This window comes from Podarcis bocagei, assembly GCF_964188305.1.
Source record: "Podarcis bocagei genome assembly, chromosome: 2".
In the NCBI taxonomy this organism is placed as follows: Eukaryota; Metazoa; Chordata; class Lepidosauria; order Squamata; family Lacertidae; genus Podarcis; species Podarcis bocagei.
The window spans coordinates 83,764,420-83,779,033 of record NC_138126.1 but is presented as its reverse complement, the minus strand read 5'-3'; the positions used below and the strand labels follow the sequence as shown (position 1 = coordinate 83,779,033).

General features: G+C 38.0%; 1 protein-coding gene across 3 annotated transcripts in view; it reads left to right on the top strand.

The window, feature by feature from the left end:
- Window positions 1-14,614, top strand: part of DOCK2 (dedicator of cytokinesis 2) — a 246,435-nt gene that overhangs the window by 51,509 nt on the left and 180,312 nt on the right. For all 3 annotated transcript variants that reach the window (XM_081178303.1, XM_081178305.1, XM_081178304.1), the window contains 2 exons: window positions 3,198-3,268; window positions 3,651-3,757. In XM_081178303.1, coding sequence (XP_081034429.1) covers window positions 3,198-3,268; window positions 3,651-3,757 — 178 coding nt within the window. The remainder of the gene's footprint in view (window positions 1-3,197; window positions 3,269-3,650; window positions 3,758-14,614) is intronic.

The window sequence follows — 14,614 nt, the reverse complement described above, 5'->3', positions numbered from 1 at the left end:
GGCTACAAGAAATGCCTTTCAAATTAATTTTTGTTTGAGGAGAGTGGGAAGGGATTTTACTGAAGGAACAGTCATATTTAGGTGGCCTGCTTTTTAAGTTTCTTAAGGCTCCCTGCTTGCAATTGAAGGGGCTATTCACTTCTAGAGACAAATGATTAAAAAAAATTGTTTTTGTTTAAATAACCCATGAATATCTGTGAACATTTCGTTCCTTTTAAGCAAGCTAATGCTTAGGACCACATGATGAAAATGTCCATGTACATGTCTGTTAACTTCAGATATGTCACTTATTTGTGGGCATTTTCTGGCTGTTTAGATTTACTTTGCTATTCATAAGAAATCTATATTTTAATGTGGCAGCACCTACACTTTGGAACTCATTGCTTCTTGATATCAGGCAGGCTCCTTCACTGTACTTTTTGGTGACTGCCAAAAACATGTTTGCTTAGACAAGCCTACTCAGATATGTGGAATGTTGATTTAGATTTGTTTTTAGTTTATTGCTGATTTGTTTTTGAGATATTTTAAATAGCTGTTTTTACTGATACTTTTATTCTTTTACTGATATATTTTATTGTTTTGGTAAACCAGTTTCAGGTTTGTTTTTACAATCAAGCAGTATATAAATTTTATGGAATAGAATAAATAAATAACTAGATAGATAGAAATGTTTTGGCCTTTTAGTAGAACCAGTACAGCATAATGGCTAGAGTGCTGGTCAGCCAAATTCAAATTCCTTCTCATTCATAAGATTCCCTGGGTATCCTTGGCTGAATTTCTCACAGCCTAACCTATGTCACATGAACCTAGTGTGAAAGAGAGTTCTGAGGATAATTACCACATGGAGGAAGGAACATACAGGGCCACATTAACACTTGTAGACGTCATAAGCACTTAAAAGATTTTGGTGCCACACACACACACACACACACACACACACACACACACACACCCCATAAAATATTTTTTATTTTGCAAAACCGATAGTAAGATGGAAAATAATGTTTATTTTTGTATCCTTCCACTTTATTTATACTTTTAAAAAAATTCTCCTACTTTTTCTAATTGCAAAGTCTTTGATCACATCCTCAAAACTAATCTTACGCAACACATCTACTTCTATACTTAGTAGAGATAAGGTAACCAGCCTGCCTTGTTGCATAATTGTTCTGTTGGGATTTTTAACATACTTCAAGTGAGAAAATGAACACTCAGTGGAGCAATTTGTGACCATTAATGTTAAAAATCTGGCAATGGAAAATTTCTGTGGTGTTCCTGTTCCCTTGATGCCCTAAGCACTTGCTTATTTTGCTTCATGGTTAATATCCAGCCCTGGGAATGTGTCTAATCTGTGTGGACTTCATTCGGTATTTTTTTCATAGTACAGAATCTGTGGACAGAGCTTATGTTTGTACAAGTTGTACATAAACAGGCTATGTGCAGAAGAGTCAATCCATGTATTGCGATTGTTGGTGGGGTTAGCAGGCACAGTGCTATCCACTGCCAGTGTGCTTTGATTATTCCCAGAATGGCTGCTTACCCAGTCCTGTGGTGGGCGGCAGCTGCAGCCTGTTGCGACTGTTCCTGACCCCCCAGAAACAATGCTGGACAGGGTGGCCGGAAGTTGGAAAATCCCTATGCTGGCCATGGAAGAGGGTAGGGTTTCCCACCCATCTCAATTTTGAGTTCTGGCCAATCAGGCCAGTCCATGGGGGTGGGACTTGGGAGCGGAGAAGAGTGGAGCAGGCTTCGCTCCAGTCTGCCCCCAGAATTACTGCCTGTTCAGACCTAGAATTGTCACAAAGACAAAGTGGTGGTTGGGATACACTACGCACACAGCCCTAAGTTACTTGAAAGAAGGATGAGATAAAATATGTAATAAAATGAATAATTCTGTTCCCTTTTACCCTCCCCCCTCAAAAACAGTACACAGTAGTACAGTACATGCAAAGCTTTATGTTGCAAGTAGCATTTTGTGGTGACTGTTACCCAAAAGGAATGGAATAAGTTGGCACGTTGCTTTTAAAAGACAATTGAAATAACTGTGAAATAATTAAAAGTGACACCTTTGTTATCTCTGTTTGTTGGAGTATGGTGAACCTGAATGGCAAGCTTTGTACCAGACATTGTAAACAGCAACATTGTCTTTGCCAGAGTGTGCCATACTTAATGGGTTTGCCCTTGAGAAACATAGAAGTGTGGTGTTCTTTAGGACATGTGACGTACCATTTGTGTGTGTGTGTGTGTGTGTGTGTGTGTGTGTGTGTGTGTGTGTAGCACGTGGAAACAACAAGCAGCACTTTGCACATGCTTCTCTGTTTGAAGTTTTGTTTAATAAAGACCTGAATAAAAATTGAACTGAGCTTTTATTTCCATTTCTTTGGGGCCATCTTTTTGAGCCTCGATGTGTCTACTGCTCCCCTGAGAGTAAGGATAGCGCAGGGACTTGCTTTCTTATTAACAAACCGGAATGTATCTGCCATAATTATCATCATGTATCTTTCACATTCACAAATTTGTTGTGATGGAATCAGCTAAAATATTAATACTGTGGTGGGAATAGTGTGTGTGTATCTCATCTCATAAATATGCAGCATCCATGTGTATGGGTAATGTGTCCAGAAGCCTAGCTTACCATAATGCCCTTTCCAGTCTAAAATATAAGCCTAGGTATTACTGAGCGAAAGCAAATGCAGTTGGTTTACTTCAGGTTGGTTCTGTGGGAGTGTATGGTTGTGTAATGTGCGTAATTCTTTTGTAGTGGAGAGTCAGGAGAAAACAAGTTGATTATTTTATTTCCATTTGTGTTTTTTTCATCAATCTAAATGCTTCTTACCAGGAGCTCAGGGTCCCATTTATTATTAAGCTATCCTCATGTATCCTTAAGTTGTGATGATACTCATCCAGACTTCCCTTTGTGCTGCATTTCTAGGCACAGGTTCTTGCTTTAAAACTGCATGTTTGAGCAGTGATTTTTTGGGGGTGGGGTGGGGGGTGGTGGTCCTGGCACTCTTCTCGGGAATACCAGTGTTTTCCAGCTGAATCAGAGCAAGCAGCAATTAGGTTTTCCAAGGATTGCCATTTGTTCTCATTTAGCGATAAAACATGGGTTTTCCTGAGTATGATGGCCTTTAGTTTACAGGTGTTTATGAAACATGCATCAAAATGATCAAGTATTTTATATTTCTTTCTTTCAGGTGGCTGCCTTGAAGTATATTCCTTCTGTTCTCCAAGATGTAGAAACAGTGTTTGATGTCAGGTTACTTAGGTGAGCTAACATTCAGAATTCAGTGTCATCTAGCTGACACTATACCTTTGGCAGGACTATGCTGGTATTGGGTTAGTTAGTTAAGTAAATTCACACTTGATGCATTGCTGCTGCAAACTCTTATTCTGGAACTGAAGTCATATCTGATTTCAGAAACAGCCTAAGTTGACATAAGCAATGTGTCTAAAAAGCATAGGCTTCTCATTACCAGATATAGAATAAGCAGGAAAATAACAATTGCTCTGTTGTGACAGTTAAAGTATCTATGGCAAACACTAGCGAGTTTAACTGTTTGGAAGACCTCCATATGTTTCATCAGATTCTTTTTTTAAATATACCATATTAATTTAATCTAATCATTTCATTTTTCTATCTTTTGCAGCCAGCTCTTATATGAATTTTATACTTGCATTCCACCAAAATCTCTACAGAATCATAAAGTGCGCTCCATGAAGAATATAGTATGCAGCAATCTCTTTAAAAAACAAGGTAAATTCAGAATGACTTGGGAATAATGATTAAAAAAACAACAACCCTGATATCCCATGTTGGTTTAGGTCTCTCTCCAAATATCTTGGGCACATGCTCTTTCTTCTGCACTGCTTTGGCCCCTCTGCGCTTTTGTTTGGACATGTTCACCCTCATCCCTTACGTATGATTTACCATGAACTGAGATGCTTCTGAGCTCCTGTAGACTCTACCTCAAGATCAGGTTAAAAGCTGCTCTGCCTTTTTGAGTTTAAGCACCAACAATCTGGCTCCATTCTGGTTCAAGTGGAGCCCATCCCTTTCGTACAGGCCTGGCTTGTTCCATAATGTTGCCCTAAACATATTCAAACTTCTCCTTCTGATACAACTGTCTCATCTGCCCATTAAGACTCCCAAGCTGTGCTTGTCTAGCTGGCTCTGCCTTTTCATCAGGTAGCATTTCAGAGAAAGCTACATTGAAGGTCTTGGTTTTCAACCTCCTACCTAGCAACCTTCATTTTGCTTCCAGGACTGCATGACTGCATTCCACCACATCAGTGGTACCACATGTAACAAGATGTAACAAGACCACTGATTTCTTCCCTTCTACCAGGGGATATCCAGACGTTGCATGACATCTGCAGACAGGCTGCATATCCATCACAAACTTAATGACTGAATGAGCCATTTCAATATGCTCTGCTATTTAAAAACAAAGGGCTTACTGATTCTTTAATTGTTGTATCCTTGAAAGCATTTGAGAAATGCTAGTGATATGCTATGGCACACATCAATTATTTGGTGGCTAACAGTTTGCATTAGGTGTTTGAGAGATGTTTTGAATTCCAGGTGTTTCTGTGCCTCTTCAGTGTTTGCAAAAAATGCTGCAGAGTATGCCTCAAAAACACTTTATCATCTCCTGCTTCCTCAGTTCTGCTGATGCTTATAAGTTAATTATCGTAACAGTGTCTTAAGCACCCGTTTGCAGGATAAAGCATGCATTATAAGATATAGGAGCTCCTATAATAATTTGTGCTGGTGCAAAACACACCTCAGCAAAACATACCCACCACCAGTATAATTCAGCTGTTGTCCATTCATTTTCACCACCTCACTTTCAGATTAAACTGCCTTTCTTTATTTTTTTAAAATAAAGTTTTAATAAAACTTTTCAACATACAATAAAAAAGAAACAAAACAAGAAATAAGAAAGAGAACAAAGAGAAAAGCAAGCAGACACAGAGATAACAACAGAAAAGAGAAAGACATAAGTAAAAGTGACTTCCAACTATCTATTTGTCAGTTGTGCCTGCAAAAGTTCCTTATAATAATCCAGTGTTCAGTCCAGAGTAATGTCCAGTTATTCTTCCCTCTGCTAGCTGATGTTAAATCCAGGCATCTCAGTTTCATTCCTTTTCCTTCCCATCCATGAAGTTCATAAGTAAGAATCAACCTTTAATCTTTCTCTAGTCTAACACCACAACTTTACCTCCTGATTTAAAAAGACATTTGGTCCTTATTCTTTATTCCTCATGAGTTTCTTCGCTGTGTTTATATAATAATACAATATCCATAATTGATTACAAATTATGTAGACATTAATTCACAGCCCAAACAATAGTACTGCAGGAGGCACGGCCACTTTTTCTTCTGAGATGATTCCAAGCTGTACACAGAGTCCTCTTTCCATGAATTCCATCTCCTCCTCCAACGTCATAGCTCCAGCACAACATTGTTCCACTGCTTCCAGCACTGATACTACTGCAGGAGGCTTAGTCACTTTTTCTTCTCAGATCATTTCAGATTGTACTTCCAGCATCAACACTAAACTATCCTTTAGGGCTGGCAAATCATCCTTGGTATTTTCCCCCAGGAGCTGTGACTCTTCGGGAATCTGTGTGCAACCTTCCTTATTTTCTAAGATGATTATGTTCTGAAACACTTTGTATCAGAATAAAAGATAATACATGGTGCATCTGCTTAAATGAGTTTCAAGTGCCTTATGGCATCTTCAAGTTTTTGTGACTTAAGCTTTTGTGCACCAAAGCCCACTGTGCCATTCCGCGAAAGCTTACGCCACAATCAGTTTGTGGGTCTTTAAGGTGCCACAAGACTGTTTGTTCTAATGCTGCAAGAGACTTTACATTCGCTGGAATCAATAAATGTTACTTCAAAAGTGAGTATAAAATAGTATGGTTACATGCCTCCTCTAACTAGGGAGCTCCTTACTATGAAGCAGACCATTCAATAAACACAGCATGCTAGTGGTAAAAGCAGCACCACCTTGAAAATGTGCAAATTATTTGTTTTCTGGAAAAGCAAAGAAACCAATTTACTAGCTTTTCCTTTCATGAGATTTTTCTTCGTATTGTAATTTGGATTGCCCTATCTTGAAGAGAGATAAAGTGGACAGCCTGAGCCACTGCTAGCCTGAGCTGGGGAAAGAGACTGTGCCTGTGCACCTCTTTTCCTGGCTCAGGCTGGCAGCAGCCATGATATGCAGAGTGCCTAGAAGTTTCTATAAACATTCCACAGACCTTCAGCTCTTCACAAATGGACCCTGTGAAAACTCTTTAGACTTTCCTTGGAGACTTAACTTCTCTAATAGCTTAATATGAGGTTGCCAGTTGATCAGTACTCATCCATATGGATCCATTCTATTACCCCAAATTTATTTGGGAACTGTTGGTGAGAAACTTTGGCAAAAGCTTTTTGGAGGTCCAAGTATATGATGTTAACCAATCTAACCCCAATCCACATAGGGTAATTTTTCTTCAGGGTGAGGCAGAATTCCCTTTGCAGAAGCTATGTTTATGCTTTCTCACAAAGGCTTATTCTTCTACATGCATAACAAATCTAGCTTTAATTGTTTTTTCCACATCCTGCTGGAATAGCTCAGTCACCAGGGTTGTGGGTCTAAGTCCCACGCTGGGCAAAATATTTCATTTTTTGCAGGAGGCTGGACTAGATGACCCTCATTGTCTGTAGAAATGAAAAATCATTTCCAACAATTATGATTCTTTGAAATAACACAGGACAGTTGTTAAACCATGTGACCTGCAATTTTCTAGCTCTCCCTTGAGAGCTCTCTCTTTAAATAAATTTTAGAGGAAGAAAATCTTGATAGCTTTCCCCCTGAATCTTTGATATCTGGAAGGCAGAGGTCCTTGCCAAAAGGAAATCCCTTGTCTAGTAGCAATAGAGAAGTGTTATTCAGAGTGTTTCTAACTCTGGTTGAGAAGTTATTTGCAAAACTGTCAGGTCCCTTTCTCCATTGTTGGTAAGAAAGGCAATCCATTTTTAATTGTGCCTAGAGGCTTTCACAATAGGCTCAAGAGCTCTTACAAAATTTAATGAGAGTAAATAAATGAACATACTCCCTTCAGATTGTCAGACTCTGTTTCCCACTTCAAACAACACATCCACAGAAGTCAAAATAAATAGGTTAAAACAATATTTTGCTGCCTTTGTACGTAAGAGAATGCTAATTACTTCACAGAAATGTTAGGTGAGAATAACATTGTAGTTTGAGATTAATTTTGATTTTGTCTAACTATGATTAAGATGAGGACATGTGCCTTTTTCTCTCCCCTGTATTTGGTGTTCATAGCTAAAAAGCAACACAATTGCAAAGCACAGGTGCCCACAGTGAAGTCTTTTAGGAATTTCAGTCACTAAGAGCATTGGGAGTTTTTTCATTTGGATAGTAATGCTTTACACTGAAGAACTGCTGAATAAAATAACTAAAATTAATGTATTTTGATCTTTTGGAAGTCAGATCCCAAATTCTGCAGGATAGCCTTCTTTATCTTAATGGATAGTTTGTTCCAAATGACTGTGCAACTCCTTGAGAGATTTGCCAAGTGAACCTCGTTTTAGAAGACCATGGGGCTTTCCCGTATGCCAAATATTTTATGAAGCTCATCATTTCCACATCTTAAAATTGTAGTTGGGGAACTATTAAAAAATAAGCAAGTGTTGTTAATTTTAACATTTATAATTCAAGTCATGAGACCAAGCAATACCAGAACCAGCGCACATTGCCTCAAAAATGGCTCAAAAGGAAGGTGACCTGGTAGGTGCAAAAGAAGAAGAAACCAAAGATTCCAACTGCATTCAGCAATTATGTTTTATTTCTATAAAATGCTAGGCCTTCACTGATGTGTTGTAGAATAATCAGCCTGCATCTAACACAGGTCTGGATAAATGTGAGTTTTGATAAGAGCAACAGCTTAGAGTGAAGGATGTGTAGCCTTTTCCTCACATTTCGCCTTTCAGTTCCATTCTGCTTTCTTCATTTAAATCTCACCGCATTTTAAAGCTTCGGTAAGGCTAAGCAACACTTCCATTGATAAAACTATATAGATTGCCTTCTGTACTACTTTCACTTAGGGCCACACTAGATTTGCTGTCTTGGCATTTAAAATATAAATAGCATCGACTGAGGGTGAGGGCTGATAATTATCCCGATCACAGCAAGCAGGAAGGTAGAAATTAACCCCTTCTACCTCTGCATTTTTTAAAAAAATGTTTTTTTATTGAAAGATTTTCATGGATAACCAAGATATATATAGTGTCTCTGTTTTCAGTTCATAGAGTCTTTTCTACAGATCAGTTACATTTGGCCTAAGATACCATTCTACTTTCAGTTTGTTGGTTAGCTTTTCTAGCTTTTCTAGTATGGCTGTTTCCCATACAGTTTGGTACCAGAGGTCCATGTTCACTCCTGACAGGTCCCTCCAGGATCTAGTTATGATGCTCCTAGGTGCTGAGAGTAGGTGAGGTAAATCTCTCCTCTGAAGCTGGTAATCACATTGGGAGAAAATCCCCCATTAGCACAAATGGGGAATTTCCTATCAATTCAAATTCTGGTTGCAGAAAAGGGATTTTCCTCAGGACTACATCTGCAAATGAAAGAGTCAGCTTCACTTTCTCTGCTTTACAACAATCCTGATCATTATCACCTCCTCCAATGATGCCACCTTAGTTTTATAAAACCTGTGAATTAAATTCAAAGCATTTAACATCACAGTGTACTTTAACTCTTATAGAAACAGTCTTTTTCTTTGATAAGCCCCTCCATTTTCCTTTTAATACCTTTAAAACACTTCCTTTTAAAAACAATAAAATACTTGGAACAAAAATTTACCTCATACACCAGTGATTAAAGATAACATTGTTTTAAAATGGACCTATGATATCACATATATTGTCAAAATGAGAGTCATGAAATCATAGCTTCCATTTAAAAATCTATGCAAATGCAATTGCGAGAGTTTTATTAGTCAGCACTACTCACACATACAAAGGGAAGCTCGTGAAATTGCATTTTCTATTGCTGAAATCTGCTGTACTAAGCAGGGGCATGGAAATCTTATATCAAATTGGCAAATATTCTTGCGATTTGAATGTTTACCGAACTTCTTATGAATAGATGAGTTTTTTAGTGATAACATTTCAAGTAGAAAAGCTGAAGCCGAAGATAGCAAGCTGATACTGGACTCCTGGAGACAATAAATTTTAGCAACTTGACCTCTGCTGTAAAACTACCTCTGCTGTTGTAGGCACTGTGTCGCTGAATATCAAATGCTGGGAATCACAAGTGGGGAATGTACTGTCCCACTCAGATTCAGGCTTCCCACTGTGAGAACAGGATGCTGGACTAGATGTGCGACTTGCTCAGTCCAGCAGGATTCTTACGTTCTTAGGTGGATTTTCTGCCCAAGGACTAATATGAAATAATTCCCATGTTGGAATGTTTTCTTGTAGCCTGTCTATTACATTTGTATCCTGACCCTCATTCCAGGAACTCACAGCATGCATGGGAAGTTATCTCACTTTAACTCAGCACATTGTTCTGTGATTTCTTCTACCTTGAAAATAGGTGTGGGGGTTGAACATATATTCAACATATATTCTTAACATGTTGAGTTGTACTAAATAGCAGCATACCAATGCTCAACAGAGGAATCATATTACTGATACTGATATGCAACTTTCAAATAGAATGTCAACCAGATCAGTACCCAAAGTCCTCCTTTGGCTTAGCCAATTATAGGTTAAAGTTCTGGATATAAATATATTTAAGTGAAAATAAGAGCTTCAGATATTCAAATTATCCAACTCCCTGCAAAGCAAGTAAGGGAGCCTGGGGTCAGTGTTCAAGATCATCAGTGGAAGATCTTCTGTTGTTATCCAGGTGAGGGTTACTCACCAAGAAAGAAACAGTAAGGGAACTTTTCATTGGGCATTGGCAAACATGAGCAAGGGTAAGGATTCAACCCTCTCTTCCCACCCACCCCTTCTCTGTTTTATATTACAGTGCTTTACAGTGATTGGGTGGTAGCCCAATTTCAATACATTCATTTGCTGCCTTCATGATTAGTTTGGTCTCCAGTTTTTGTATTATAGGAAAATATGATGTAAGGAAAGAGCTGAATCATTTGGTTGTATAACATCTAGCCTAGGGCTCCTGTGTGTTTAATCCAAGTACATCAGTTTTTAAATCAGAATGTAAAATATGCAGTTAAGGGCAAGTATTTTTGGTGTCTTTAAAGATAATAATTTCAAACGAGTTCAATTGCTCAGTGAATAATTATGCTAAAACGTGATACTTATTGGTATTTTCCATAACTAATGTTTACAGATGTGAAAATTAAGTCAATCATAAATAAACTACAAGAACTTACAAACCTCTGCCAGTAAACATTTCTGTACTGTGGAGGAAGCTTCAAGCTTTTCTGTTTTAAAATCTGCCACTCGAGCAAGAATACAAATGTACAAAAGATTTGTTGTGAAAACAGTACCCCTTATAATAGGCAAGTCTATAAATTTCTTCATCTTAAAATTAATTTTACAGAATTGTACAAATATTTATACTTTTAAAAATAGGAAATCACAATGAATTCTTCATTAGCGGCACATGGCAACTGGGGATGTATACACCGCAATAGCCTTAGATGCTGTTTGCTTATCAAAATTACTCCATAGAGAAACCTCTTGGGCTGCATAATTTTGTTTTGGCCTAGAAAAATGTTCCCAGCTCAAAATGCAACTAAGTAGTCGTTGCCGCTGCTTCTTAGGGTCAAAACAAATGCTATGAGGGGGATTTTTGAGTTGATCTCTCCAAGTTTTAAATTTCATTTTGAAGTGCTTCAGGTGGCTGTAGTTATGGGGATGGCAGTGGCATCATGCAAACTTAAAAGCTTGCTTTCAATCTATCCCTGGCAGTTCAATTCTGGGGAAAATATGTTATGCGCTTCCTACTGTTTCAACTGGTGAGGAGTTTGTCAGATAACCAGCCTCATATGACCAACATGCTTAACTCTTAATTAATGCATGAAGTGGTTAAGACCATAAAGCTGTCTTGCCAGGCTCATCTCACCTTGTGAGGGTCTGTCAAACCTCCCCCTCTTCAACAGCTCTGCCGCCAGTCTACCTGAGAAACTCAGCATGCAAAGGGGGCTCAGCTGGCTACTCCAAGCTCAGGCCGCATGGCTGTCACAATCCACACTTGAGTTCCTATACCAAAATGTTAGGAGCTTTCACCACTGTAACTTAGCCACGTTATACTGTCTGTGCATCTTTTTCTAAATGCTTTATGGAAAAGCACATGACTCTGCCTTTGGAGAGCTTGTAAATAATAAACCATGTTCACTTACTAAACATGTGGTCTTTTTCTATGCTAGGGGAGGAAGGGACTATTTTGGAACCCACAATGGCATGTTTTAAAGGTCTAACAGCCTATTTTTCTACACTTTGTTGCATATTTTCTTATCTTAAATCTCTGCTGGGGTTCTCTCACCAAAAAGTACCTGCCCCAAACCTGGATCTTGGCATCCAGCAAATTCTCCTTGTATACCTATTTTTATCCTTGCCACCAGCAGTTTCAGGGGCACAGCAATTACCTGGGGTTGGTTTACTTTGGGAGGTCCTTTGTGTACCCTGACTGCTCTTCATAGAAGAATGCTTCCTAACTTAAATCTGAAAGGGGAAAAAGCTTAAATAACTGATATTGAGACTGTACAATATATAGCATAGATGAGAATTTTTGCATATCTTATTATGCAAGCAATAATATACAGTATTCAAAACAGTTAACCACCAGTATAGGTGAAAACAATACTGGTTATCATGTGTGTGTGTGTGTGTGTGTGTGTGTGTGTGTGTGTGTGTAGGGGAGAGGATTAATTAAGATTCAATTATGTCTGCTATTGTTAAAGAAATCTGAAGTGGAATGAATATAAATAGCTATATAAATTTCCATTATCTCTAATAAAATGCCTGCATAGCTAAATTAAAGGCTAGAATGATCATGATTACATTATTTTAATAATAAAGATTAACATGGTAAGTTGGCTATTAGTTAATTCATGAACATTATTAATGGAAAATGTGTATTAATTGGGTCTACAGTGCTGCATAAATAACAGGCAACCCATCTTGCATAGTTAGCATATTTTCTCCTACTTTATGACATTTACCACATAGCCCAATTTTCTCTTAGGCAGAACAGTCAAAGTTATTATTATATATTAAAAACAGTGACAAGTACAAATTATTTTTTTCTATTAGATGTGTGGGTACTGCTTTGTTTTACTGTTAAAGGAAACTTTTAATGCTAGTATGAAAATGGATGCTTGAATCTATTTGTGTACAGAATGTGTTAGGAGAAAAAAAACCCAGTTCAACTATTACGGTTCCTGCTATTGTTTTCCACTCAGAAAGAGTGAGAAAAAAATGCTGTCTTGGTAGAATTGTTTGGCGTCAAATGTAATACAGTGGTACCTCAGGGTACAAACACTTCAGGTTACAAATGCTTCAGGTTACAGACTCCTCTAACCCAGAAGTAGTACCTCGGGTTAAGAACTTTACCTCAGGATGAGAACAGAAATCCTGTGGTGGCAGCGGGAGGCTCCATTAGCTAAAGTGGTACCTCAGGTTAAGAACAGTTTCAAGTTAAGAACGGACCTCCGTAATGAATTAAGTTCTTAACCAGAGGTACCACTTGTAGAAGTATCAGAATGCGCTCATGGTTTCAGGACAGTATATACCATGGGAAAGACCTATTTGATGCCCCGCCTAAATGGTTGCCTCATTCAGACCATGTGAATGAAGCAACGTGGGATCCATGCATGGAAAAACAGCTCCCAGCTGTGGGTACATCTCAAGAGGACCTACCGTAATTGTCAGGTCTTCCTGACTCATTCTATTGTCTATGCAGTTTCCCATCATCTTGGAGTGTAGGTATTATAAATACCCTGTATGCATTAATTTGTACCTCCTGTTTCAGTCCTTGCCTTCACTCAGCTTTTTAAGTTCAATAATAATGCGAGCTTTTAATACCCTGTTTGTGTAATTGCACCCAATTCATCTTATCTTACCTCCCTTGAATAAAGAGTTACAAGCTTTAAAAGATAAGAGCTGAGGACTTGGGCAGCTGCCAAAAAACTTCTATTTATTGGGTCACAGAACAAATGCACCTTACCCCTGCCATAAATATATTCTTCCCCAGAGATGTTCTGACTAAGCACTGTAAATGTTATTTTCGTATATTTTGCAGCCACAAGAGTGTAACTTCATAATAAATTCTGAAAAGATATTATATATATATATATATATATATATATATATATATCTATTCCATAGATATATCAATTCACCCAAACAAGCTGAAGTTATACACTAGGGATGTCAAGCTAAAGTATATTTAAAATTAAAATTTGCACAAAAAGTAAGGCTTCAGGTTATGTACTAAATTGTGCTTGCTAAGTATACCTCAATTATTAATGACAGTGGCTGGGATTTACAACGAATAGAAAGGATTGCTTTTAAGAAGCTTAAAAACAGCCACCACTCCATCTGGGCCAGGGATTACCATTACCCAAACTTTATCAGCTCTTCCACATTTGATCCAAACAAATGGCAAGATTCCCCCCTCCCAAATTCTGCCAAATCCCCTTCTGTTGTACCTCCATGCGCCGCTGCCCCAATATTCCATTTTGGAAGTAGCCCTCAACCCCCAAAAACAGATTTTGAGGGGCTGCAAGGGTATTGCAGACATTCCGTCTGACTTCTCCCTCCTTCAGTAATGTATGCTGGGGAAAACTGGATGTTATTACAGCTAATAGTACAAAGCAATTTCAAACAGTAAGCAAGAGAGTAAATAAATATTTTCATAGGGAAAGAGCATAGTTTTGTGTAAATAGGTGTGCATCAACCACAAGATTCACTTTGGACTTCAGTTTGGTGCTTCATAACAACCTGATTTGGTCAGACATAGGCAGTCTAATTCTTCTGCCCCAATCACTGTAGACACAGCTATAATGCCCTGCTTTTTATAGAAATGGATGAAATTTGCAAGCATCACAATCCTTCCAAAATGAGTAAAGCCTTCTGTATACCTCTAAAATATGGTATCTCCCATACAAAGTTCTTGTTGATTTGGGGCAAAATTTGATTAATGTGAAGGCATTGTTACTCCTTCTGAGTGCATAAGTTCTCTCAAATTTCAGAAGTGTAATTGCAGGTATTCCTGCAAAGGCAGCCATTAGTTTTAGGATCTGCTCCATTCCTCTTCCTTCCCTATTGAGAATTTTCAAGAAATGACTCTCACTTTATTCATTCTGGCAGAAGTGAATGTAATCTCAGGCTGGATAAAGGTTTCCCAATTTATAAACAAACACGTATAGGGGATTTTGTGCTAGAAACCAATAAAATCTGATTCCTGGCCATAATAATAATAATAATAATAATAATAATAATAATAATAATAATAATAATAATAATAATAATAAATTTATTTATTTATAATTTATTTATACCCCGCCCATCTGGCTGAGTTTCCCCAGCCACTCTGGGCGGCTCCCAATCAAGTGT